General features: G+C 37.6%; 1 protein-coding gene across 3 annotated transcripts in view; it reads left to right on the forward strand.

The window, feature by feature from the left end:
• Positions 1-27,746, forward strand: part of larp (La related protein) — a 467,832-nt gene that overhangs the window by 271,764 nt on the left and 168,322 nt on the right. For all 3 annotated transcript variants that reach the window (XM_090369301.1, XM_090369300.1, XM_090369299.1), the window contains 2 exons: positions 16,003-16,128; positions 25,774-25,939. In XM_090369301.1, coding sequence (XP_090225427.1) covers positions 16,003-16,128; positions 25,774-25,939 — 292 coding nt within the window. The remainder of the gene's footprint in view (positions 1-16,002; positions 16,129-25,773; positions 25,940-27,746) is intronic.

Raw genomic sequence — 27,746 nt, forward strand, 5'->3', positions numbered from 1 at the left:
TCAACTTCCGCAATAAGAGATGGAAGTCTGTTTCAGCAATCAACTACTCGGTGGCTAAAGGCAAATTTATGCACATCTATTCTAGAACTCTTTCCTCAATTTGAATCTATGCCCCATCAGTTTCTTAATCGGAGCAAGCGGAAGTATCCCATCAACATTGAGCCTGCTCAAACCATTCAAAGCCATATACACCTGAATCAGATCACCTCGTATGTGCCTAGTCTCTAGGTGCTGCAATTTGCAGAACTTAAGCCTATCTTGGTAAGAGCACCCTTTTGTTGCCCTTCTTTGTACTCTTTCTAGCAACTCTACATCCTTCCTAAAATGAGGCCTTCTGACCTGTATTTGTATGTCAAGTGTGGCCTGACCATTGCCTTATACAATGGGATAATCACCTCCTTGTCCCTGCTAGCAAAATTCCTATATATCATTGACAAGACTCCATGACCTACTCTGGCAGCCCGTGCAGTGCTCAGCAAACTTCATATCTGACTGCACAACTACCCACAGGTCTTCTTCACCCTCTGCTTTCCTGAGTGTAGTACCACACGGTTGGTACGTTTCTCTTGGGTTACTGCTACTCATATGCAGTACTTTGCATTTGTCAATGTTAAACTTCGGTTGCCACTTCTCAGCCCATTTGACCATGATATGCTTTATAAAATCTGTAAGTAAAGTACTTTATATTCCAGGACAACAACATAAGTCCAGTAGAGTTCACAAATAGAGAATACAAGAACATCACTGTATTTAGCAATCATGTGGGCTTGAACCACAGCAAAATAAACACATGTACATCTCTACTAGTGTACTTGGCTACAGCTGCCTAAGAAAATACAGCCAAGTAGCTATAGTGTTGATTGTGAAGCAGCACCGGGGGGGGCTCAACTCCATGTGGTATAGTGTTGGATTGTGTTAGCCTGGTGTTCTTCCAGCATTTAGCCACGGAGCCCCTAGTGGGATGCCATTTTGCCTATCCATTGCCGCAAGGAGGCAGCCGGGTATAGTATGGGATGGTCTGTGGTTGCGGGATGAACCCAGGTCTGTGCTTGAGCTTACTAGGGAGGGCCTGAGAAGGCAAGCATCTCTGGAGAGTGAAAAGAGAACAGGGCAGACCATGAAGGTAGGAGGGAACAGATGAAGAGAAGGCAGGTGGATGATAGGAAGACTGCCCACCTGGAAATAGTAAGTTAGGAGGGATGAAGGGATTTCCCTGTTGAAGTAGCCCATTCTCCAAATGGGGGACTGTCACGAACTCTAAACATTTTGTGGTGGTAGAATTCACTAGGTGAAATGTTTGGGTGGGGAGGTGGAGGAAGGGATACAGGGTTGGTTGGGATAAAGTCATAAGGCCAGGGCACCCTATGTGGGGAGGGGATCACACGTGTGCACAATGGCTCTGCATAAGATCCCACTCTGGTCAGATCATCTGGAACTGGTGCCAGCAGTTACCATGAAGGGGCATGATGCCAGCTTGGGGGGGGGGCACTCCAAATAGGTTTCCCCCACTGTAGTCTAATTTGGGGGCATCAGAACACACACACACACACACACACACACACACACACACACACACACACACACTTCTGCACCTGTCACACAGAAATGTATGAGTACACATTTTTGTTTTTTTTTAGGGGACGACTGAATGGTAGGACATAGGAAAACTCTCTCACAGAAAATTCTCATCATCATTCAGCCAAATAGGATGCACCGCAACTGTCAAATACTCAAGGGCAGGGCTGGATTAAGGATGAAATAGTTCCTTGGCCATATTTAAATTTGAGGCCCCTACCCCAGCCATAGCCCCTTTAATATATATATATATGTATGTATATTACTATTATAATTTTAGTATTCCTTAATTATCATACTTCAATCTGCACTATTAATTGTTTTGTTAAGAAGTTTAGCCATAAACAAATAAATTAACATATTTCAATTAAACCTAACATAGATCTATCCATACATTGTTTGTTTGTTTGTTTGTTATTTGGTTTTTAGGAGCATTAGCAACTAAGGCCATATTGCTCCGGGATATGCGGTGGTCATTCCCTGACCTTTCCGCATCCTCCGTATTTGGTGGTGAGGGGCTCGAACCCCGGTCTAATCAAGAAGCCTGTGCTACGCACTGCTGCTCCTTCCCACCTGGCTATGGAGGCGCCATCCATACATTTAAAAAGTTTTCCTCCTAGTGATATTTATTCAAGCCAATGGGAGAAGGGGGGGGCAATTATGTCACTTATTTGAGCCAATAAGAGAAGAGGGCGGGGCAATTACGTCACTACAAATGTGCAGGTAAATAGTTACATTTCCTGATTAGATTTCGATCAGTGAATTATAATGTTAGTATAATGTTATTATTATTCAAATAATAACAAAACTATACAAATATTCACAAAAAACTAAAATATTTACAAAATACTAAACATTTACAATCATACCTCTACTATATTTGGACAATTTGTCCCATCATCAGCTAATGTTAATATACAAAAAACGTTAAATGTTAAATTGAATGTTAAATGGAAGGAACACAGATTGGTTACTGGCAGAATCAGACACTTGCTGTTGACAATGTAGAGCATGTACGTGGGATGCATGCCAATGTTTGTTGCATTTACAACTGCCTCCATAACGTTCACCAATCTCGTGCACGTTCTTCTCTGTCTAATACACGACCACACCCGGCATCATTTGATGTTCCATTGTAACATTTTTTTCTATATTAATGTCAGCTGATGAAGGAACCCTTCGTTCCGATATAGTTTGTATGTTTGTAAATAGTTTAGTATTTTTTAATTATTTTAATCCTGATCTTTCGGATGCAACAATATTCCTCATGCATTATGAACCCGAAGCAAAAGACCCTTTCCTAAGTGACCTATCTTTCGGATCCAACAATATTCCTCATGCATTATGAACCCGAAGCAAAAGACCCTTTCCTAAGTGACCTATGTAAATGCCGGTAAATAATTTTATAGTGATATTTATTTGACCTTGAGAATGCTGCATGCGGGGTAGCCAATGGGAGAAGAGAGAGATGCAAGTCACATTTTACAAGTGGACAGGGCAATTATGTCACTACAAATGCACAGGTAAATAATTACATAGGTCATTTTCTGATTAGATATTGATCAGTTCGTTTCGACAGATGTCTTTTACGTAGAAATATTTGACTTATTCTGTCATACATCTACATTTTATGTAGAAAAGCATCCGTTGGGGGTTGGTGAGTAAAGCGAGCAGTGTGCGAAGCCCCCTAATAATCATCAAAAATATATGAACTTAAAATTTTAGCAAAAAATACACGAAAAACAGTTTGAGCAAAAATAACAAAGAACATAGTTTTCACAACAGCAAATGAAAAGTGCCACTGTAAACAACTCAAGAACCAATAAAAAGAACTAGTTAGTTTCATATTCACAAGTGCTGTTATCTGGTCCCCGAGTGCCAAGCGATATTAGTGACCACAGCGCCTTACCAGAGTGATTATCCAGTACGCTTAACTGTAAATACGTTTCTCCTTAGTTTCGAAAGTCCGATAACTCCTGAATATTATAATTAGATATATTTAAATACTATAACCTAGAAAGGAAAGCCATCTTTCTTTAATCCCTCTTATTTTTAGTTAATACTAACCCTTTTCTTCGCTTGGGTCGCTAGGTGGCACCGCTCTTGCCTCCACGTGGCGGGGCTGCTAACCTGGGAGAAAAAGACAACCTCCCGGGGCCAAAAAGAGCATATCATGAGTAAGTCAAACTCAGACTTATCTGGGCTGCCAGACACAACCCAGATATCAAAAAAGAAAGATAGTTCCACAGCAGGAACTGCAAAGTGCCAAAAAACTGAGCCAGAGACCATTCCAATTCCAACCTATCTGATCATCCATTCAACTGGTGAGAATGCAGTTGGCAAACTTTCTCCATTTAGAGTTCAAAAGGAATTGGAAAGTGGAGCAGGATCTCCGAAATCCGTAAAAAGACTCAGATCAGGAGATATTCTCATTGAGACATCTAATGCCAAACATTCTGAGCGACTTCAGAAAACTGATTTCTTTGCAGGACTCCCAGTAACTGTAATGCCCCACAGATCACTGAACACTTCTAAAGGAGTGATCTCAGACTGGGACTTACTAGATGTATCTGAAGAAGAAACGCTAGAAGAACTGAAAGAACAAGGAGTTATTCATGTCAAGAGAATATTCACCAGAAAAGATGGCAATCTGATCCCTATCCGCAATCTGATCTTGACCTTTAATACACTGAATCGTCCATCATCCATTAAGGCCGGATATCTGGTATGTAATGTCAGACCATATGTCCCAAAACCCGCTACGGTGTTTCCAATGTCAGAAGTATGGACTTTCCCAGACAGCTTGCTGGGGAACCCCTACTTGCGCAAAGTGTGGTTCAGTTGAACATGATTGCGAAAACTGTAATGCTCCTCAATCAGTATGTCCAAACTGCAAAAAAGATCATCCTGCTTATGCTAGAACATGAGTGCTGGAAAAGTGAGAAACTTATCCAGATCCAGAACCGAGCATAATGTTTCTTACCAAGAAGCAAAAAGAATCATCTCACTACCAACTCATGCAAACAGACCTACGTATGCCCAAGCCACCAAAAAATTCCAATGAACCACATTGCAAACTGAACTAACAGTACCCCCAAAAGAGTCTTTCTCGAATTATGTAAAATCTTTGTACAGTGCAACTCAAACCCAAGCAGTCAATACACCAATTTCCATACTACACTCCGGATCAAGGACTCAAAGAAAAACATATCCTAACTTCTAGTCATCGACAACAAATGGACACTAAAGAAAAATCAGCAGATGACCCTGTCCTTCAAATTTTTGTTGAAGAAGGCATGGACACCGAAAGGCCTTCCTTCCCAAAAATAGATAAAAACAAAAGTGAAAAACAGAAAACCTCAGCAACCCGAAAATGCTCAGAAAGTCTAACAAGAGATAAATAATGAACAGAATAACATAGTGGAATTGTCATGGATTCCGTGCCAATATCGATGACCTATACGATCTTTCCCGTAAATACTCACCAATATGTCTCTGCCTTCAAGAGACTTATTTAAAACCCCAAAATACACCAAAACTGTCTCGTTATAACATTATTAGAAAAGACAGAACCAATCAGAATATTGCACATGGTGGTGTAGCTATTTTAACAAACCCACATATTCCTACCAAACAGATCTTACTGAACTCCCCCCTCGAGGCAATAGCAGTCCGTGTAGCTGCTGACTTCCATATGACAATCTGCTCCTTATACATCCCACCAAGCTATACCTTCCAACAAAATGATCTCAACAATCTTATAGCTCAACTCCCAACACCTTTCCTCATTCTGAGAGACTTAAATGGTCATCACACTCTATGAGGTAACAACAACATCGATCAAAGAGGAAAACTAATTGAACAGTGTCTAGACAATAACAACCTCCTTCTAAATGATGGTTCACCTACATACGTTTACCTTCTTTCAGGAACAAGTACTGCAATAGACTTGTCTATCTGTTCAGCAACCTTATATCCTACTCTAAAGTGGACAATAAACAACAATCCATTACATAGCAATCATTTCCCCATAATAATTGAATTACTTAATAAGCCCCCTCATCATCCTACTAAAATTCCACATGGGCTCACTGATAAAGCAGATTGGCAGTCCTATAAAAAATTAACTAAGCTTGATCCCGAAATAATCCAAAATTCCACAACTGATGAAGCAGTTGACTATGTCACAAAAACGATATTACATGCAGCAGAACAAACCGTGCCGAAATCCTCTTCAAAATTACCGATTCATCCAAAAACCTGGTGGCGTGATGAATGCCTTGTGGCTAAAAAAGAGCAAAGCAAAGCTTGGAATTCTTTTCGCCGGAGTCCAACTACAACCAATCTCATTCAATATAAGTGCGCTACAGCAAGAGCGAGATATGTTAGATGCTGCAATAAAAAGGCTGCTGGGATCCGCTTCACTTCGACTATCAATCAAGCAACTCCTACACATAAATTTGGAAAGCAATCAGAAAAATGAGTGCCAAATATAAAACGATACCTCTACCCATCATGGAACGGAGAGGGCAGAATGCAAATGATCCTGCTGGAATTGCCAATATACTAGGTGAAACCTTTGCAAAAACATCAGCAATAGAAAGTTATACACTGACCTTCAGAAGATTAAAAACAAGTTTAGAAAAACAAAAGTTAAACTTCTCTTCAAAAGGAGATGAACAATACAACTTACCTTTTACCATCCACGAATTACATAGAGCATTGTCAACATCTAGATGCAGTGCTGTAGGACCAGATAATATTCATTATTCCATGATACAGAAACTAAGTACCGAGTCATTACAGTCACTTCATCTATTCAGTCGACTCTTCCTGGAAGATAAATTCCCTAATCAATGGCATCATGCTACGGTCCTTGCCTTCCCTAAACCAGGTCCCTACAAATCCCACTCATTATAGACCAATTGCCTTGACCAGTTGCATTTGCAAAATTCTCGAAAAGATGGTGAACCGCCGACTGATTTGGTACCTTGAAAATTTCAACCTGCTACATTCTGCACAGTTCAGTGTTCGACAAAACAGATCTACACTAGATATACTAGTCAGACTAGAGAATTCCATTCGGAATGCATTCCTCAGATTGGAACATCATGTGTTAGTCTCCTTTGATATCAGTATGGCCTATGATTTCACGTGGAAGTATGGAATACTCCATGAATTACATCGCCATGGACTTCGGGGTCACCTCCCGATTTTCATACAGAATTTCCTATGCAAGCGTACATTCCAGGTTCGATTTAAAACCTCACTGTCCCAAGTATTTTCACAAGGAGTTCCTCAAGGCTCTGTACTCGGTGCTTCACTTTTTATAATTGCAATAAACACCATTGCCGGACAAATTCCAAACACTATTGATAAAGCACTGTTTGTAGGCGACCTTAGTATTTGGTGTCATGCGAAAAACATGAATACTATTGAGAGACAGTTGCAAGGGGCAATAACTAAGATCTGTTCATGGGCTCAGACTAATGGATTTCAACTTTGTCTGGAAAAAACATTTTGCATCCATTTTTGCCACTAATGCAAACTCCATCCCAATCCGGAGCTATGACTGAATCGCCAACCAATAGCAGTTCATCCTAGCATACGGTTCTTAGGAATCACTTTAGACCATAAACTCACTTTCGTTGAGCATATCAAAAGCATATCATCATGTCAACAAAAACTAAATATCATCCGGGTTCTCTTTGCAACTAATTGGGGAGCTGACCGCCTTACTTTATTACGGTTATACAGAGCATTAATAAGATCGAAGCTTGACTACGGAGCACCAGTCTATAGTTCAGCAAGACCTAGTGCCCTTCGCTGGCTTGGCCCTATCCATCATAGTGGAATACGCGTTGCTTTAGGAGCATATTGCACGTCTCCAATACATAGCTTATATGCTGAAGCACACGAACTTCCTCTCTCGATCAGGCGACAACTGATACTACGTTATGCCTATAAAATTAGATCTATGCCAGAACACCCAAACTGGCAGATACTTTTCACATCACAGCACAGCAGGTTATACCAAAACTGCCCTAATGCTAATCGTCCTTTGGGTATGAGAATAAAACACCCCTTAGAAGAACTAAATTTAACCTTAGACAATGTGGCACATAGCCTCCCATCCTCTCTTGCTCCTTGGAATATCATTCCACCCTCATGTGACTTACATCTGCATGAATGGAATAAATCTACATTGCATAGAGAAAACTTCTTGCAACTATGACATGCTGTAGTGGACCAGTTTCCCAGCTTTTCCATAGTACATACTGATGGACCAAAGAATGATGTCCACGTTGAAATCGCCGCAGTTTTTCCAAACATCACATTAGCTTATCAGTTATCATGTGAGTTCAGTATATTTTCAGCCGAACTAATAGCAATTCAGGTTGCACTGAATCATATTGAGTCTTCTGATATTAACAACAGCATAATTTTCACAGATTCTTTAAGTCACTTCAAGCACTAAAAAACACCACGAACATCACCCACCCAGTCATGAAAAGAATAGTCAGCTTTTTACATACCTTATCAGAACTTGGGAAAAACATACACTTCTGCTAGGTCCCAGGACATATGGCAATTCCTGGAAATGAACTAGCGGACAATGCTGTCAAATTAACTCACCTACCACCAGAGAACAAGTGGAAAGTGCCTCATCAAGACTATCGACCAATAATCCAGGAAAAATGCATGTGCCAATGGCAGTTATCATGGAAAAATCAACCTAATAATAAGCTTTGAAGTATCAAGCCAAACCTTGAGCGATGGCCTTCCAGCTTTAGTTCAATTCGACATCAAGAGGTAATATTGGCTCGTCTGCGAATAGGTCACACAAATATCACTCATGGTTATCTTTTAAGAGGAGAGATTAATACAATGCTCTCAGTGAAACACATTCTGGTTGAATGCACAAAATATACACGAGAACGCCAGAATCTTTGCACTTCAGCCACAACAAAAGATCTTACACTTACCTCACTTTTAAACAATGAAACAAATGTCTCAAGCATTTATAACTTTCTCAAGATGATTAAAGTATATCACCTCCTTTAGTTAGCTAAAAAAAATTACTTTCTGGTTCCTTATTTTCTATTTTCTCTATTTGAGAAGAAATGGCATGCATAGTTACCATATGTATGGCGCACTATAGTTGCAGATGTGCCCAATAAATCCTGAAACAAACAAAACAAGCTGTTATCTGCTGTTCTTAGCAGTGTGAGTTTTAACAGTGGTTTTTCTTTCCCATAGCAACAAAATACACCACACCCAAAAAAGGGAGGCAAGTTTGAACACGAACAAGAACAAATGCACATGCTCCAGGAGTGTTATTTTCACAAACAATATTTTGAAATATATGCTTTCACTTTTTAAAAAAAAAAGAAAAAAAAAAAAAGTATTATTCACAGGTAGCACTTGAGGGAAGACAAGATACAATGGATTTATGATAACTGAAGTAAGAGTCATATACTTGCGATTGCAATGTGTCCAAATGTCTCTGGAAAACAGCGTCGATTGAGGTACCCGATCTTGTAGTTGAAATTGAGGGATTCATTCAGGGTTAGATCGAACATTTCTTGCAGGAAATATTAATGGTTTAGCTTCTTCCAATCTGAAATTAGCGTTTAAATCACCGCTCATGATCACTGGTATGCCAGTATGAGAGTAAATCTTTCTTTAACGGCGCTGCACCTTGAATTGAGTACAGCAGCAAAATGAAATGAGTGAAGTCAGTTATGTCCTGTTTGTCACTGTTAGGGGAAACATTGACAACTGTCGTAAGTATCACTTGGCCGCTGGGTAACAAGCACTCTGCTGTACGTATATCGCCAGTGGGCAGAACACTGATCGTCGGACCAGTCGTGTGTTGATAGATTCTATGTGCGTATGGTGTAACAATGTGTACCTTGTCCATCTTGTGATATATTGCAACTCCAGCTGTCCATTTGGTTTCATGCTTGAATTGAACCATTCAGTCGAAGTTCGGGTTGCTGACACTCTTGTTATTGTCTAACCAAGTCTCAGATAGCAGCAAGATTTGGCCTCGCTGCTATTTCAATAGTCTTTTTGTTCTCGTGCACTTATTTCTACCTTCATCTTTATTTTCTTAGGTTGGTTTGCTTGATACTGTTGACAATGCTCTACACTTGACTTTGGCATCATAGAACACTTAGCTATAGCAGTGTGGCATTCAGTCTATTATTGATGCGAAAACATCTATAGTGGCACCTAACAATGGAATGTAATGAAAATGCGAAAATGCAATACAAAACTCAAATGCAGTTGGACCTCTATATAACAAAATTGATAGTTTGCCCAAAAAAATTTGTTAAACTGAAATTTTGTCATGAAGAAATATGACCTTTAAAACAACGAAAAATGCTATAATTCAACATTCAGAAATATAGTAAAAAATGGGAAATAAATCAGAATAAGTGAGAATGAATAAATTTTCTAACATTTTAAGAGTTTATTAATACGTATTAAGAAATGACTACTCACATGGTGCATAATACACTGAAAGGACAGAATTCATGGGCAGTGTGATGCTGTCACCCTTCCTGCTAGTGGATGAACCCACAGCTTGGCAGGTATATAGGTACACTGCTTTAGCGTAGATGGTAATTCGATGTCAGTATGGATAAACATCGTGAGTTAACTCGCTTTGAAAGAGGGATGATAGTGGGTGCCCGATGCATGGGTCACTCTATATCGCGGAGGTGGTACAAAAATTGCACTATCCCTGTTCAACAGTATCAAGAGTGTATTCAAAAATAAGTCATTTCCCGAATAATATCTCATCATGGCCAGTGCTGTGGGCGGAGAAGGGTGGTGGATGAGCTTGGTTGTCGATGTCTGTCTTGCATTGTTTTAGCCAACCGGAGAGCGACAGTGGCACAAATCACTGACTTCAATGAGGGAGGTGCCAGAAACGTCTCCACTAAGACCATCAGGCGATCATTAGCCACAACAGGTTATGGGAGCCACTGAGCCACCAGAATCCCATTGTCAACACGACGACACGGGACTCTATGCCTCAACTGGGCAAAAGAACATCGGCAATGGACCTTGGATGACCTTTGAATTTATTCAAACTGTCACACTCAACTACCTGCAAGGGCAACTTGTTAGAGCAATCAACAACTCGCTGACTAAAATAAAACTTCTTACAATCTAATCTAAACCTCAAACTGTTATTTATGACCCCTAGTTCTGGAATTCTTTATAACAGTGAGAATTTCACCTTTATTCATTTTACTAATCCCTCTCAGGTCACCTCTGAGGTGCCTAGTTGCCAAGCTCTGTAGCCTGCGTAATTGGAGTCTTTTCTTATATGGTCTTCCTGCTGCTGATCTCACCATTTGAGTTGCCTGTCTTTGGACCCTTTCAAGAAGCTCTGTCTTTTTTCAGATGGCCTCTATACTTGAACACAATATTCCAAATGTGGTCTTACAATTGCCTTATACAGTAGTATTATGACCTTCCTATCTCTACAGGATAACATTTGATAAATCATCGATAGGGCACCATGGACCTTCCTTGCCTATGGTGTCCTGTCAATGATTTTTCGAACGTTATCCTGTAGAGATAGGAAGGTCACAATACTACTGTATAAGGTTGTATTGTAACCCTGATCCCTTTTCTTCTTCACTATTTTTAATTCAACCCCATGAAATGTATAATTTATTTCTGGGTTGCTATTCCCCAAGTATAAGACCTTGCATTTATCAGCATTAAAACACAGTTGGCACTTCTCTGACCAACTTTGAAGTCTGTTCAAGTCATCCTGAAGGAGTGTTGCTGCATTAATCATTAATGCAGCAACACTCCTGCAACACAATCATGACTCTGCTAATCTTTACTTCACCTGCAAATTTCGACATCAAGCCTTCTGACTTTCATATATGTTATTTATGAAAATGAGAAACAACAGTGGTTTAAGAACCAATCCTTGAGGGACCTCACTCCTGACATTACGCCAATCTGAAAAATATCCATTAATCACAACCCTTTGCCTTCTGCCCTACAGCCACCTAGGAATCCATCTTAGAATCTTACCAGTAATCCCAACCTCTCATGAGGGACCAAGTCAAATGCTTTGCTGAAATCCAAATAAACTATGCCAAAATTGTTCCCTAAATCTAGCTCACGAGCAACTCTGTAAAAATAGCCTAATCGTTGCCTCTAAGGTTTTTTTCTGCCACTGAGGTCAGACTAACCAGTCTGTAGTTACCAATGTCTCTCTTAGAACCGCTTTTATGTACTGATGATACATTGGCACTTTTCCAATCCAAAGATGCCCTTATAATTAACCTCAATGATTCAATACACTCCCTCGCACTCTCCCTCAAAATACAGGGTATATGCCATCAACTCCAGGAGCCTTACTTGCCTTTATGCTCAAAAGTTTTTCTAATAAACAATCATCTATAATTGCAACATCACTAATTTTGCATGGCACAGCCTCGTTTTAGTGAGAAGGGTCTTTCGTCAATAAACACCGATGCAGAGTACAGTCGGTCCTCGTATAACACGTGTTTACATTACACGAATTCGATCATACACGATTTACAAATAGGGGAACGTTATCTTATATAACACGAACCGAATTCGCTTATGCACGATTCGCCTTTGTGTTTACAAGAAATGGCAGTCGAACGCGGAATCACCCCAACCGAACGCAACGCGATAGGAATGAAGAAGATTCAGAAAATGTATTTATGGTTTTTTATATCAGTGAAGGGGAAACACATTTCACCATAATAACGTAAAAACCAACACAATTCCAGCTATCGATATAATCGCAAATGCAATTAGATGGAGTTTACTACCAGTTTATAACAGATTCCACTAGCAGAAACGAAACTGGAAATTGTTTTTATTGTTTTATGGTAGTAACCCCCAGAAATGTGCTTTAGTAAAATGTGGGGTGTTAATAGTGTATCTCGGCCTTTACGGTGTTGTTTATTCAGTTGCTATACGCGAGCAGCTTTGTTTATGTTTAAGCGTGCCTCCTCGTTTTGTAATTGCACTTTATTCCCTAAAAATTAGTAAAATACTTAAAAGGTGTGAAAAGGAAGCGTCCTGGTGAAGACACTACAGATTCAGAGAGAGAAAAAAAAAAAGCAATATCGATAAACAGAGGCGGACTGAGTCAAAAATTCTTACCCGGGAAAATTTATAGTGGCCTCATACTACGGTTTATGGCCAAAATCACACCGGCCTCTGGCCCACCGGGTTTCCCCGGTAAGGCTTATGGCCAGTCCCCCTCTGTCGATAGAGAAAAAATATGAAATTGTGAAACGCTTTGAGCGAAATGAACGACCATGTGATATTGCACGTGCTACAGACCTAAATGAGGCAACGCCGAGAATTAGAAAGAATGCGAAGAAAATAAAAACAACTTTCATAGCAGGAACAATTCAAAGTGTAATTAAAAACCATTAGATTAAGACACAAGAATTGGAGGCGCCTCCGTAGCCAGGTGGGAAGGAGCAGCAGTGCGTAGCACACGCTTCTTGATTAGACCGGGGTTCTAGCTCGTCACCACCAAATATGGAGGATGCGGAAAGGTCAGGGAATGATCACCGCATATCCCGGAGCAATATGGCCTTAGTTGCTAATGCTCCTAAATAACAAACAAACAAGAATTGGAAGAGATGGAACGGCTGTCATCTGTTTTGATAGAAAATCAAACAAAAAACAAGTTTGCTTACGATAGAAGCAAAAGCGTTAGCAATATTTTATTACGACTTATGTATTATAATTTATACTTACGTATTTTATAATACGTAAGTATTTTATTACGACTATTTTATTTAATATAATAAATTTTTTACGAATAAAATACGTATTTTATTCGTAAAAAATACTTTTTTAGTATTAAAAATACTAAAAATATTTATTTTTTATTATTTATTATATTATAATAAAAATATATTATATTTTTTATTACGTATTTTAATCGTTATAAAATACGTAAGTATTTTATAACGATTAAAATTACCCGATTATTTATTGTGTTTGGTAATGTTTTGGTTCCAAATGTGTGTTCAATCTTGGGTGGTCGGCACCTAACCCCACTTTTCCCATAGGGCCTGTTGTTTATATTGCACGATTTTGCATTGCACGAGGGTTTCTAGGAACACAACTATCGTGCTATACGAGGACAGACTGTACCTATTCAGTTCTACCACAACATCAACTGGGTTATCTAAGATTTTCCCACACCTAGTGCACAAAGGGCCAATCAGATTAGTTTTCTTCTTTGTTGTATTTGGATACATGAAAAATTCCTTGTCCCCATTCTTTGCTCTCTTAGTCAGTGCTTTCTCCTATGCAGCCTTGGCCTTCCTGACCTTGTTTGTGGTACTATTACAGATCAACTTGTACAGTCTGTCCTCGTATAGCACGATAGTTGTGTTCCTAGAAACCCTCGTGCAATGCAAAATCGTGCAATATAAACAACAGGCCCTATGGGAAAAGTGGGGTTAGGTGCCGACCACCCAAGATTGAACACACATTTGGAACCAAAACATTATCAAACACAATAAATAATCGGGTAATTTTAATCGTTATAAAATACGTAAGTATGATTAAAATACGTAATAAAAATAATATTATAATATATTTTTTTTATTATAATATAATAAATAAAAAATTTATTTTTTATTATTTATTTAAATAATAAAAATTTATTAATAAAATAGTAATAAAATGCTTACGTATTTTATTACGACTATTACGTAATAAAATATTGCTAATGCTTTTGCTTCTATCGTAAGCAAACTTGTTTTTTGTTTGATTTTCTATCAAAACAGATGACAGCCGTTCCATCTCTTCCAATTCTTTGTGTCTTAATCTAATGGATTTTAATTACACTTTGTGTTGTTCCTGCTATGAAAGTTGTTTTTATTTTCTCTGCATTCTTTCTAATTCTCGGCGTTGCCTCATTTCGGTCTGTAGCACATGCAATATCACATGGTCTTTCATTTTGCTAAAAACGTTTCACAATTTCATATTTTTTCTCTATCGACAGAGGCGGACTGGCCATAAGCCTTACCTGGGAAATCCCGGTGGGCCGGAGGCCAGTGTGATTTTGGCCATAAACCGTAGTATGAGGCCACTATAAATTTTCCCGGGTAAGAATTTTTGACCCAGTCCGCCTCTGTTTATCGATATTGCTTTTTTTTTTTTTTTTTTCCTCTCTGAATCTGCAGTGTCTTCGCCAGGACGTTTCCTTTTCACACCTTTTAAGTATTTTACTAATTTTTAGGGAATAAAGCACAATTACAAAACGGAGGCACGCTTGATACACATAAACAAAGCTGCACGCGTGTAGCAACTGAATAAACAACACCATAAAGGCGGAGATACACTATTAACACCTCACATTTTACTAAAGCACATTTCTGGGGGTTACTACCATAAAACAATTTCCAGTTGCGTCTGCTAGTGGAATCTATTATAAACTGGTAGTAAACTCCATCTAATTGCATTTGCGATTATATCGATAGCTGGAATTGTGTTGGTTTTTACGTTATTATGGTGAAATGTGTTTCCCCTTCACTGATATAAAAAACATAAATACATTTTCAAAATCTTCTCTTCATTCCTATTGTGTTGCGTTCGGTTGGGGTGATTCTGCGTTCGACTGCCATTTCTTGTAAACACAAAGGCAAATCGTGCATAAGCGAATTCGGTTCGTGTTATATAAGATATCGTTCCCCTATTTATAAATCGTGTATGATCGAATTCGTGTAATGTAAACACGTGTTATACGAGGACCGACTGTACTTGTTGTAGGTTTTGGTACTTTTAATTGCTTTATAACTGTCCCATGCTATCTTTTTCTGCTCTATTTGACCAGCCAGCTCCACAGTCATCCATTTCGGCATTGTCCTCCTGCAATATTTTCTTAAAGGTATGTATGTGTTCGTGGCTTCTGTGATTTTTGATTTAAAAGTATTCCATAATTAAAATGTATTTGCCATCCCTCAACAATCTGCCCAGTTCACAGATGCCATATAGCACCTTAAATTGTCAAAGACCCTCTTCTGAAGTTAAAACCAGTGCCTTTATCTTTAACGATGTTTGATGTTTTGAAGGATTTCTTCATCCTCCGACTGATAATCGCATGATTATTTCTTGACTGTGGTTCCTATACTTTAAACCCGATGATGTCATCTGAAAATTTATAGTGTATGTTAGGGTTTCTAAGATATCCCGATGAATGTATAAGTGGGCTCCATCATTTCTAGTTAGAACATTTAAAAATACAATTTCTAGTTAGACCTATTTTTAACAGTAATATAACAGTAATATAGCAGACTGAGATGTTTTCACAATTTTTTGTGTATTTTAGCGTAAGTGTTCCATATAATTTGAAAAATTTAATTTTATGAAATAATATATTAGGTTCATCAGATACTGGCCAAAAAAGAGGTGATAATCATGGTGAAGGCAGAGAGAGAAAGGGTAGAAGTTTTCGAGGGGGAAGAAGAGGAAGAGGCCAAGGCAGGAATTGGAATGGTCGCAATAGAGGTATAGATCCTGTTAAAATGCTGTTTCAATTTGATACATAAATTTTGCAATATGAATGTATCCATGTAGTTAATGTATTTTCAGTTATGCTCTAGTTGAATACAGTAAAAAATAAGATCAGAAAATTCTGTGCAATTTTTTAAAAATATAAAATAAGAAACTTTTTATTTTATTTTATTTACTATGAACCTCACCACCCCATACCAAAGTGCAAAAAAAAAAAAAAAACACCAGAGAACTTGCCTCTGGGGAAGTGAATGCATGCCTCCTCACTTAAAGAGAACATGCTCACACCCCATAGAAACCTTACCAAAATAAAATACTAAAAGAAAACCACAAAAAATCAGCCCACAAGCACTATCTTTTCAAGGTGCACCAGCACTTTGAATTTGAAAAAGGTTTGTATTTGTTTATGAAAAGATTATACAACTTCTTGGTTCAAGTTTTTAATAGAAGATTAGATAGAAAAAGGAGTTGAACTGTTAAAAGAAATGGTTGAAATTTGTGATCATAATCTAGGATTTTTAAAAACATTAGTGATAGGAGATTGAAACGTGTTGTTATCTTTTTGACCTGCAGATAAAACATCAATTTTTAAAATAGAAATATTGCTTGGCTTCCTAGAAAAAAAATTCATTATGAATTGTTACCAGCAGCTCATATTATTATATTATTACTAAAGCTTTATATTTAGTGTCCTTGAGAGATGCAATCAGGAGGAAGAGGTATGTTCTGTGACCAAGAAAAAAAAATGGAAAATCACTTCATGACAGTAATACGGTCATGAAGTAATACAGTCATTAATGTGCAATAATAATTTCTGAATACTTTTCAAATCACTCCATAATTGTCTTGCAACATCCTTCATCTGACCTTTTGCCATGCGATGTTTTTTTTTTCTTCCAAACTAAAGAACTCAAGGCACTATTTTCTTGTGAAGCAGTTAATGCAGCTACAACAAATGCGATGAAGGAACTTCCTTCTAAAGGACTCCAGATAGGCTTTTTTGCAATTATATAATGGATAGGGAAAAAAGCGTAAATAGCTAAGGTTATTTGGAGGGGAAAAAAAATCAGATTTAATATGCATATTTTATTCATAATATAGTTGTTAGAATAAACATTTAGCCATAAACCTTGTGGTTTATGGCTAAATTGTATGAAATGCAGTGGGTTCTAAATATACTCAGAGCACTTAGCAGTCATCACATGAGGAACTGGCTACCATACCATGTATAGTGCTATACAGGGTATATCAATAGATCAAAAATAGAATACAGACCTCAGGTATATGACGTCATGTAAGAGTATTCTACACTGGTCCAATCTGATCCATCTGATGCTTGCCAAATAACCTAATCACTGCTATCAAGGAATGCAGGCTCAGTTGTTGATGTAAGTCCCCCCCACACTCACTGAGTCAGCCCACGGTTATTATTCCACTCTGTTCCCAGCCATAGTCATGTTAGTTTCGGGGATGCTAAAAATTTACAATGTCAAGTAAACAAAAGCATATTCTTCTGGAAGTGGTGAACAATGTGAAAATAATTAATTTGTTGAAAAAAAAAGAGGGAATCATGGAATAAAATTGCAGAGATTTAATGCCAGAAATTGTGGCCACCCACAATTTCTGGCATTAAAAAGAATAGTGAGTCAATTCTTCAGTTTGTTTCTATATTAGAAAGTGAAGATGGTAGCTGTAGCAGAAAAACATGAAAAAGGCTGACAACAACGAAGTAGGAAAAGCAATATACAAATGGTTTATATGCAAAAAAGATCAGGTGGACAGCCAATTTCAGACTCCATTTTGTATGGGAAAGTTCTCATGTTTAATAAAGTGTTAGGGGGAAATAGCAAATTTAAAGCTAGCTCTGAATGGTTATATAATTTTAAATATCAACACGGAATATGAGAGCTTTAAAGTACATGGTGGGAAGTGGCCTCTAAATAAGGAAAATGCTGGAGAGTTCATCGCAGAAATGGCCTTGTTTATTGAAACATGTGATCTCTATTTTATTTACGTTGCTGATGAAACAGATTTAAACTAGAAAGCACTGCCTTAAAAAACCATATCCTCAAAATATGTATCTACTGCTCTCGGCTATAAAACGAGTGACAGTGATGGGTTATGCTAATTCAGTTGGGAAAACAGGTTAAATCTGCTTCTAGTTGGCAAGTCAAAATGTCCAAGAGCTCTAAAGAGCTTGCAAAATTTACCCTTACTTATATGAATTAGATCAAGGCATCTATGACAGCCAATTTATTTGCGGAGTGATATGATAGGACATTTATTCCTGAAGAGAAAAAAATACCAAGAAAATATTGGAGAGTTTGAGAAGGTATTGGTCATTGTAGACAATGTGCCATCCTACCCGTGCAGTGAACTTTTGGAATGTGAACATGGAAAGTCATGTTCCTCCCTCCAAATGTAACACCTCTATTGCAACTTATAGATCAGGGGATTATTAAAATTCTTAAAAAACTATTCAGGAACTAACTCTTGAGAACATATTTACTGTGTGATGATGATGAACATGATGTGTTTTATAAGCCTTGAAAGAGTGTTTACATGCTTGCTGATTCATGGAGCTGTATTAAAGCTCTTAACAGCTTTAATACAGCTCCATGAATTTTGGGAAAGCTGTTAATATTATTAACAGTTTATTAACAACATTCCTGGTTGTTCTGATTGGGAAATCAAAGAAGTGACAGAATGGATGAAAAGTAATGCGGACAATCATGGCTACCAAAGTTGATGGATCAGGAAATTTTTTGACGGTATTCAAGAAGAGGATAACTGTGAAGGATGATAAGGAAGAAAATGACGAATCGACTCCCTCTCGTAACTGCTTTGAAATAACAATGAATTGGTGCGAAAAGCAGGAATGCAGTGTTCCACAACTTCTTATAATTAAAAAAATTTTTATTTTTTTATTATTATTACTCTATAAGAGTACATCAAAGTGCAAAAATTTGTGTGTGTGTGTGTGTGTGTGTGTGTGTGTGTGTGTGTGTGTGTGTGTGTGTGTGTGTGTGTGTGTGTGTGTGTGTGTGTGTGTGTGTGTGTGTGTGTGTGTGTGTTTTTTTTTTTTGTGAATAACCTTAATCCAATTATCTTGAATTTTCAATTATCTGAACCACTTTTGTCATGAATTGATTTAGATAATCAGCATTCTACTGCATATAGCAACCTTCATAAATGTTGATGGTTATAAGATTGCATATTTTTGCAAGCGGTAATATGTGAAAATATTTTGTATATTCAGTAATGCTATTAGTGTCACTCATGATCCTCAGAACCATTTGATGCTGTCCACAACCCTATAATCTTTTGAACAGTCCATTACCCCAGAACCCATTTGTGTGGTACTTTAGTACTTTTGAGTTTGGCACCACTTACGTAGAAGACGTTCTTAACATACATTTTGTAACATTTTAAGCCAAATGTGGGAGCTAGAAATCTTCAAAACTTCTGATGGACTGGCAGGAATGTTTGTTTTTAGCATGGGAATCACTCTTTACTCAACTCAGTAAGAGCAAACAAACTTTCAAGAACATTCTGTTGACTAGGGCTATAAGGACATCATTGCAATGGTAACTAGTAGTAATTTTTAGGGCATTATTTGGAATTAGTCAAATCTGAGCTTGAAGCTGATTTATAATTGTGGTTAGCTGAGCTTAGTAAAGTTTGGCATATTAATTGATTCAATACTCTATGGTTTGCTTTCTTGTTCAAAGGAATAATGTAATCTAATGTAGCATTTTTGAATATTTAAACATTTTTTAAATTAAAATAATACTTATACACAATAAATATTTCAGTCCATCGAAGAATGAATAGTGATATTGTCGAAACAGAATTCAGAGAAAAAACTTTTTCAAGAAATTTAAGAGAAAGTTGGTCACCTGTCAGGTATTGTGCTTGCTACAATTAGGGGCACCGCCAGCACCGGGTTAAGAATATTACAACTGCGAGTATGTAGTGTTTAATTTCCATAGCATATGTGAAGCTAGTTTTTCAGTTTTGTCAATAGGTTGTAACCATCATAATGCACATTTCTTTACAAATCACATAGTATCTGATATAACAAGATAAAAACATGTCAGATGTAATAGCATTTGTTTAATCAATTTAGTAATATATTCTAAAAGTTCAAGGTTAAGAACTGTGAAGAATAAAACTTTGTACACTTTTGTAGTTGTAATAATATAATCTTAAATTATTTACATTTTAAATTAGCACTGTCTTCCCAAGCTTATCCTGTAGTACCTTGGAATAAAATTCAGGTAAATATTTACTAGCTGATGAATACCAAAGTGTGTGAACAATATAAATTGTTCTTGTCATTAGTATACATGCTTTTATAATTTCTGTAAATGATTTCTGTAGAATCACCTACCTGACCCCTCTAATAACTTGTCTAGTTCCTCAAATTTATTCAAAATACCCACTTTTGTGACACCAGGTGTAAATTTGTTCCAACAATCAAATACCTGCTGGCTGAAAGCAAATTTCTACACATCTCTCTCTCCCCACCCCCAGAACCATCCATCCATAATTTAAATTTATCTTTCATGTGTGTTGTCATCAGCTAGTTTACCCAATACATTCAAAAACCTTAATCACCTCGATTGAATCTCCTTGCGGGTGCTTAGTTTCCAGACAGAATGGTTTCCAGTTCTGCAAACTGCAGACTGGAGCCATTCTTGGTAAGAGTACCCTTTTGTACATCTCACTAATTTAATTGCACTTCACTGCATCTGTTCCAACAGATTCACAACCTTCCTAAACTGAAGCTTCCAAACCTGTATACAGTACCCAAGGTGTGGCCTAATATCATTGCCTTATACAATAGTATAATCACTTCCTTGTGTGCCTGTGGACAAAATTTCTGCATATCATTGACAGAATATCTATGAGCTGTGTACACTGCTCAGAGAACTTCATATCTATCAAGTATCACCAGGTCTTTTTCATTCTCTACTTGAATGTACTACAACTTTGTATGTTAATTTGGTATTGTTACCTATATGCAATATCTTGCATTTGCTGCTACTCAGCTCATCTGCCCAATTTTTCTAGATTAATTTAATTTTCCAGTTCTGTTAGCTTGCCCTGATAACTGCCATTAACCAACCTGCCAAACTTTATATTATCTGCAAACTTAATGTTAAGCCTGATATGCCTTCATTAATATGATTAATAAATTTTGAAAACAATGATGGGCCAGCACTGAACTCTATGGAACTCTACTAATAACATCAGCTGAAGAAGAGCTATGCCCTCTGATAACCACTGTGTCTTCTCCTGTTCAACCATCCCTTTATCCATAGCTCCTATTTTGCATTTCTGCATATCATTGACAGAATTCTATGAGCTGTGTACACTGCTCAGAGAACTTCATATCTATCAAGTATAGCTCCTAATTTGAAAGTGTCTGCAATTCTGCCCAGACATGATAGGAGGGAGTATATGATGAGAGCCCTCTCGATCAATTCGGCCCTGGAAAGATTGTGCAAGGCTCAAGGGGTAGAAATTTTTTCAGCCTGGTCTGTACTTGTTAACAGGAGAGACTGCTTCTACAGGGATGGGATACACTTAAATAGAAAGGGTGCAAGAATGTTTGCTGATGCTATCGAGGCAGTTTTAGGTGGGTCGGAAAACTGCTAGCTTGGGGGGGGGATACAAGGACTAATAGATTAACAGTAGCCACTGGCAGAGGTGAAAGTGATTCTTGCACTGCTTCTATTGGAATGAGCCGCAGCCTGGAAAATAAGATACAGGATATTTCAGAGACTGCTGGGAATCATTGCGGTACAAGTAAACACATGGGTTGTGTTAGGGTAGCTAAGAAAAAGAACAGGTGCATGTATACTTGTGTGTACACCAATGCTAGGAGTTTAGTAAATAAATTTGATGAATTTGAGGTATTGCTCAAAACATCAAAGGCAGATATTGTGGGGATTTCAGAGACGTGGTGTCCCACAGATATAAGGAATGCAGAACTGGAATTTGGGGAGTACAATGTCTACAGAAGGGATAGACAGGATAGGAAGGGAGGAGGGGTTATGCTATTAGTTAAGAAATACATAAAATCCAAGGAAGTGAAGCCAGTCGACATTGCCGGACAGTGCAGTGTCGAGTCAGTTTGGTGTGACATAAGCATTGGGAGATCAAAATTGAGAGTAGGAGTGTGCTATAGGCCTAATGACTCTGATGAGTATAATAAGAAATTGTACAGGGAAATAGAGTGGGCCAGTAAATCAGAGAGTCTTATAATGGGAGATTTTAATTTCCCAGATATTGACTGGAATTTGGGGGCTGGTCACTCACACACTAGCAGGGCTTTTGTGGATTTATTGGATGATTGTTTTCTACATCAGCATGTTCAGGAGGCAACTAGAGGGAGTAATACTCTTGATTTGATTATCAGTAGTGATTCTTCATGCATTAAGAATCTGCAGGTAAATGAACCACTAGGTGGCAGTGATCACAGTGTGCTGAAGTGGGATTTACTCAAAGAGGTAACTACCATTAGGGGTAAAGGGAAGGGTTATTGCTTTCGTAAAGGCGACTACGATGGACTGAGACAGTATTTAAATTCTATACAGTGGTACCAACTGATGATGTTACCAACAGCAAATTCGAAATGGGAAGCATTCAAAGAACTTATCTTGGAAGCTACTAGGCTTTACATACCAACTAAGAAATATTGTTCAAGGTTTAGGCCTAAGTGGATGTCAGATGGACTAATGAGACATATGGCAGAGAAGAAAAATGCATGGGATACATACAAATTAATACGTGACACAGAAGCCTATGATAGATACAAGTTGATCTGTAACCAAGTTACAAAGGAGGTTAGGCAGGCGAAGGCAGATTACGAGAAATCTTTGGCAAGGGATGCAAAGAAAAACAGAAAAGAGTTCTTTACTTATGTAAACTCTAGAAGGAAGGGGATGAATCAGATTGGTCCACTTGATATCGATGGGTCAACTGTTGATGATCCTACTCAGGTAGCTAACAAACTAAATGAATATTTTGCATCGACATTCACGCATGAGGAGTTATTCAGCGAGGGGAATGCCAGAGGTGTATTCAACTCTGGCAGTAAGCTAGAGAATCTTGTAATAACTGAGAGTAAAGTGGAGGAGAAATTGTTGAAGATAAATACAAGAAAGGCACCTGGGGTGTATGGGATCTATCCAGTTATATTAAAGGAGGCAGCAAAGGAAGTAAGCAAACCCTTAGCCATAATTATGAGAGCTTCCTTGGACTCAGGGGAAGTACCCATGGACTGGAGATGTGCAAATATGACCCCAATTCATAAAGGAGGATCAAAAGGCGACACAAGTCATTATAGACCTGCTAGTTTAACTTCTGTTCCTGGATAATTAATGGAGGCACTGGTTAAAGAAGCACTGCAGGATTATCTAGACAAGACTTCAGTTATAGCTCAGACACAGCATGGTTTTGTTAAGGGGAAGTCTTGCCTGACCAATTTGATTGGATACTATGATGCAGTCACAAAAGATGTGGATGCAGGGAATAACTTTGATATTATATACTTGGATCTTAGAAAGGCTTTTGATACTGTTGCACATGGAAGACTGCTGCACAAATTGGAGCAGTGTGGCATTGGAGGCAAATTGCTGCTATGGATAAAGGGGTGGTTGTGGGGGAGAAGACAGAGTGGTAATCAATGGACACTGCTCATCGTGGACTAATGTTATTAGTGGAGTCCCTCAGGGTTCAGTATTGGGTCCATTATTGTTTTCTGTATTTATCAATGATATTGATGATGGTATATCAAGCTTAATGTCCAAGTTTGCAGACGATACGAAGGTTGGCAGGGTTGTCAAGGACACTACTGACACTATGCTACTGCAACAGGATCTGGAAAGGTTGAGCAGATGGGCTGAGAGGTGGCAAATGAAGTTTAACATTGACAAATGTAAAGTACTACATATGGGGAAACAGCAACCCCAGAGCAAAGTATCAACTCTGTGGTACTACACTGACGGCGGTAGAGAATGAAAGGGACCTGGGGGTGGTTGTGCAGGCAGATATGAAGTTTTCTGAGCAGTGCAGACGGGCTGCAAGAGTAGCTCATGGTGTATTGTCGATGATATATAGGAATTTTTCTAGCAGGGATAAGGAGGTGATTATTCCCTTGTATAAGGCAATGGTCAGGCCACACCTAGAGTACTGTATACAGGTCTGGAGGCCTCATTTCAAGAAGGATGTAGGGATGCTGGAACGAGTACAGAGAAGGGCAACAAGATTGGTGAATGGAACAAAGGAGTGCTCTTACGAAAAAAGGCTTAACTTTTGCAAATTAGTGTCTGGAGACTAGGCACCAGCGAGGTGATCTGATTGAGGTGTATAAAGCCTTGAATGGTTTGAGCATGCTCAATACTGATGGGATTCTTCCTCTTGCTCAGAAAAATCACCTGAGAGGGCATAAATTCAAATTGAGGAAAGACAGATGTAGGATAGACGTGAGAAAATTTGCCTTTAGCCAGCGGGTGGTTGGTTGGTGGAACAGACTTCCATCCCTTGTCGTGAAAGTTGATAGCCTAAATAAGTTTAAGGCTCAGCTGGACAGGTATTTCGAACGAACAGAGGGGTGAAGTGGAAGTGGTTATTTTTTATTTATATTATTTTATTTTATTTTTTTTGGCTGGTGCTGCATAAGTTTGCTTTCTTGCATCAAATGCCTCTAATGCTAATGCTAGCTCCTAATGCCACATTGCTTGTAAGCATACCACTGATTTCTCTTAAAGTGCAGTGCATGCTAGAATTTGAAACTCAAATGTTATTAGACATGTAGTGAAGAGATTGAGACAGTGTGACTCCAACTTTTTTCAAGCACTGTTGTTAGTGTTGTTTCGCTTGAAACTCCCCCGTGAAGTGCCATTCTCAAAGGCAAAGTGTATACAGTGAGATTATGTAATATCAGTAATCTTAAAGAAGGAATTGTTGCAGTATTTAGTGAGATTACACCTCAAACAGTTTGTGCTGTTCTTGGCTGGCAAAAAAGATTTATTTGTTCACGAATGCTGCTCATATTGAATATATTTTCTAATAGTTTCCTTTACAGTAGTTCCCAGCTTTTGAATACCCTTTAGTATTATTTCACCTCTGTAAACAGTTCAGTTTGGTTTTTTTTTCTCTCTCTGCATATAAACAAACAGGAATAACTCAGCAGTTTTCAAAATATATGAACAATATAAAATGTATGACACACAAATTACTAATAAGTGTTTTTTCTTAAACAGAACATATGTGTAACAGGGAGCAGAGTAAGTGAGAGGTATCATTGATTAATCTGACTACTCTCTTTTGGTTACAGTTTTAGTTTTAGAGGGACTTTTAGGAATATAGAATACTATTCCTGCCAGATGTGGGAATAGTATTCTATGGTAGGAAGATTTCAGGTTTGTACAGAGTTGACAGCTACTCAAAATTTTAAATATATTAAAATTATTTTTCTGCTTCTGCTGTCTGTTCATCTCCAGAGGTTATTAAATTCTCATATTTATATTTCAATATGTTAAAAAATTTCATTCAAGTTTTGTAATGCTAATGATTCTCTCAGAACTTTTGTATTATTCTAGGTAACTGGATGTTTTTTCATTTTAGCCCCTGCAGTGGAAAATTATGGTGATATACCATTCTACACAGATTACAACAATGTAGATGCCACTTTGAACCATTATATGACTTCGTATATGGGTGCATACTTTTTCAACAGTTCCTATTTACACGTAGAACCATCAACTTTGAAGGATTATATCAGGAAACAAATGTAAGTGTGAATGTGTCATAATAAGTATAATCCTACTGCTGTGGAAATGAACTGAAGATCACCATCATCAGAGTCTGTTTACAAAGTCAGGGGATTAGTGAACTAGGAGAAAAAGAGGGTGAATACAGATATTATATTTATACTATAGACCAAGCTCAAAATGAGATCAGAAATGATATTCTGCATTATTTCATTACTCATTTGTATAACTGCTTTTTCTTAAAATTAAAATTAATCTAAAAATCAATGTACCATGATCCATCACCCTTTACTTCTAAAATAGATGCATCTGGTGTGACCTTCTGTTTGTTCTCATGGTGGCATGACTATATCAGAGAAAATAAAAGCTCTTAAAGGTCATTCGATTTAATCAAGTTTAATAAAAGCTTGTCAGGTGATTTGTTTATATATATAATATGAGATATAATAATGGGTTAAAAGTTGGAGTAGTAGTGGAAGGATAAAAATAAATAAAATATGACAAATGCATCTGAGCACACAAAAGCAGCAAAGGATGCAAAAGTTGTATGGTTTAATTCATTAGACTTAAATTTGGTTATAATATACTCTAAATTGGTTGGTTCTAGTGAGTATTTGTATAGTTATAATATTTTATGGCAGTATTTCCACTGCTTGGAGAGTAATAACGTCACATGATTTCCTATGGAATGTTCTCTTTGTTCCTTTACTCACTAAATTTCTCACTTTTCTATAAACATTTACCTTATATGTTAACAAAATCCATCAAGAAATCACATATAATTATAAGTTACAGTCCTTTATCAAGACTTTTATTAACAAATCTTATTTTGTTTTCATGTACTGATGCAAATATAGTTTATCTACAACTTATATATTATATTTCTTGGATTTTTCAAATACTTATCATCCTAAATCTCCAACCTTTGAATGCCAATCTGCTCTTGCTCTTGCCAGCACTGTCATCTAAGAATTTTATGGTGTTCATATTCTTTTATTACCCAACATTTATAATGCTTATAATTGCTGGACCACATTAGGATTTATTCACCTCGCTGTCACCATTGGCTTCATTTATCATTTTTGGAATCTTCTACACCCGTCCACTTTCAATTAGGTGAATAGCTTCGTCCTGAATCTTCAGTTTAATTTTCACTTACTGTAGTAAGTCTTCACTTATACTTTCTTTTAATCCTTTTCAAGCTAAGGATTTTATATTACTCTGGATATTATTTCATATTACTCTGGACAATTCTAACTTGGATTTTAATATATATTTGAATGCTTTAATAAGGCTCTACTTATACAACCTCCCAACCTTTCATATTGATATGTGTACAGTTCAATCAACCTGTACACTAGATTTTTTTAGTGAGCCTCCTTGGATATATTCACCAATCTATCACCATTGGATATACAGTCGATTCCGGTTATTTGGGACACATCGGGACTAGTACATTTTGACCAAATTAAGCGACTGCCCCAGTTATCCGAAGTTTCACATAAGAAAGTTAAAAATACAATGGACCCCCGCTTTACAATTGGTTCACTGTACAATCAAATCATGTTACGATGGAGTCACTGTAGTAAAGTACCGTTCACTATATGATGTGTAGTAAGCGCCGGTCATTGTGATCATGTTTGTGAATTGAATTTTAATTCTATTACACAGTGATTCTAATTAGCGAAAATAGGAATATTATCCACAGGCTATAAAAGTAAAGAAATATTAAGCTCAAATTTGCCCTTTATTACCTTACCAATTAAAAATTAAATGATACGTGAAAATCGGAAGAATATACGTGATAATCGGAATAATTAATATGTA

The sequence above is a fragment of the Mastigoproctus giganteus genome, chromosome 3, assembly GCF_048544385.1.
Source record: "Mastigoproctus giganteus isolate SK-2022 chromosome 3, ASM4854438v1, whole genome shotgun sequence".
NCBI lineage: Eukaryota > Metazoa > Arthropoda > Arachnida > Uropygi > Thelyphonidae > Mastigoproctus > Mastigoproctus giganteus.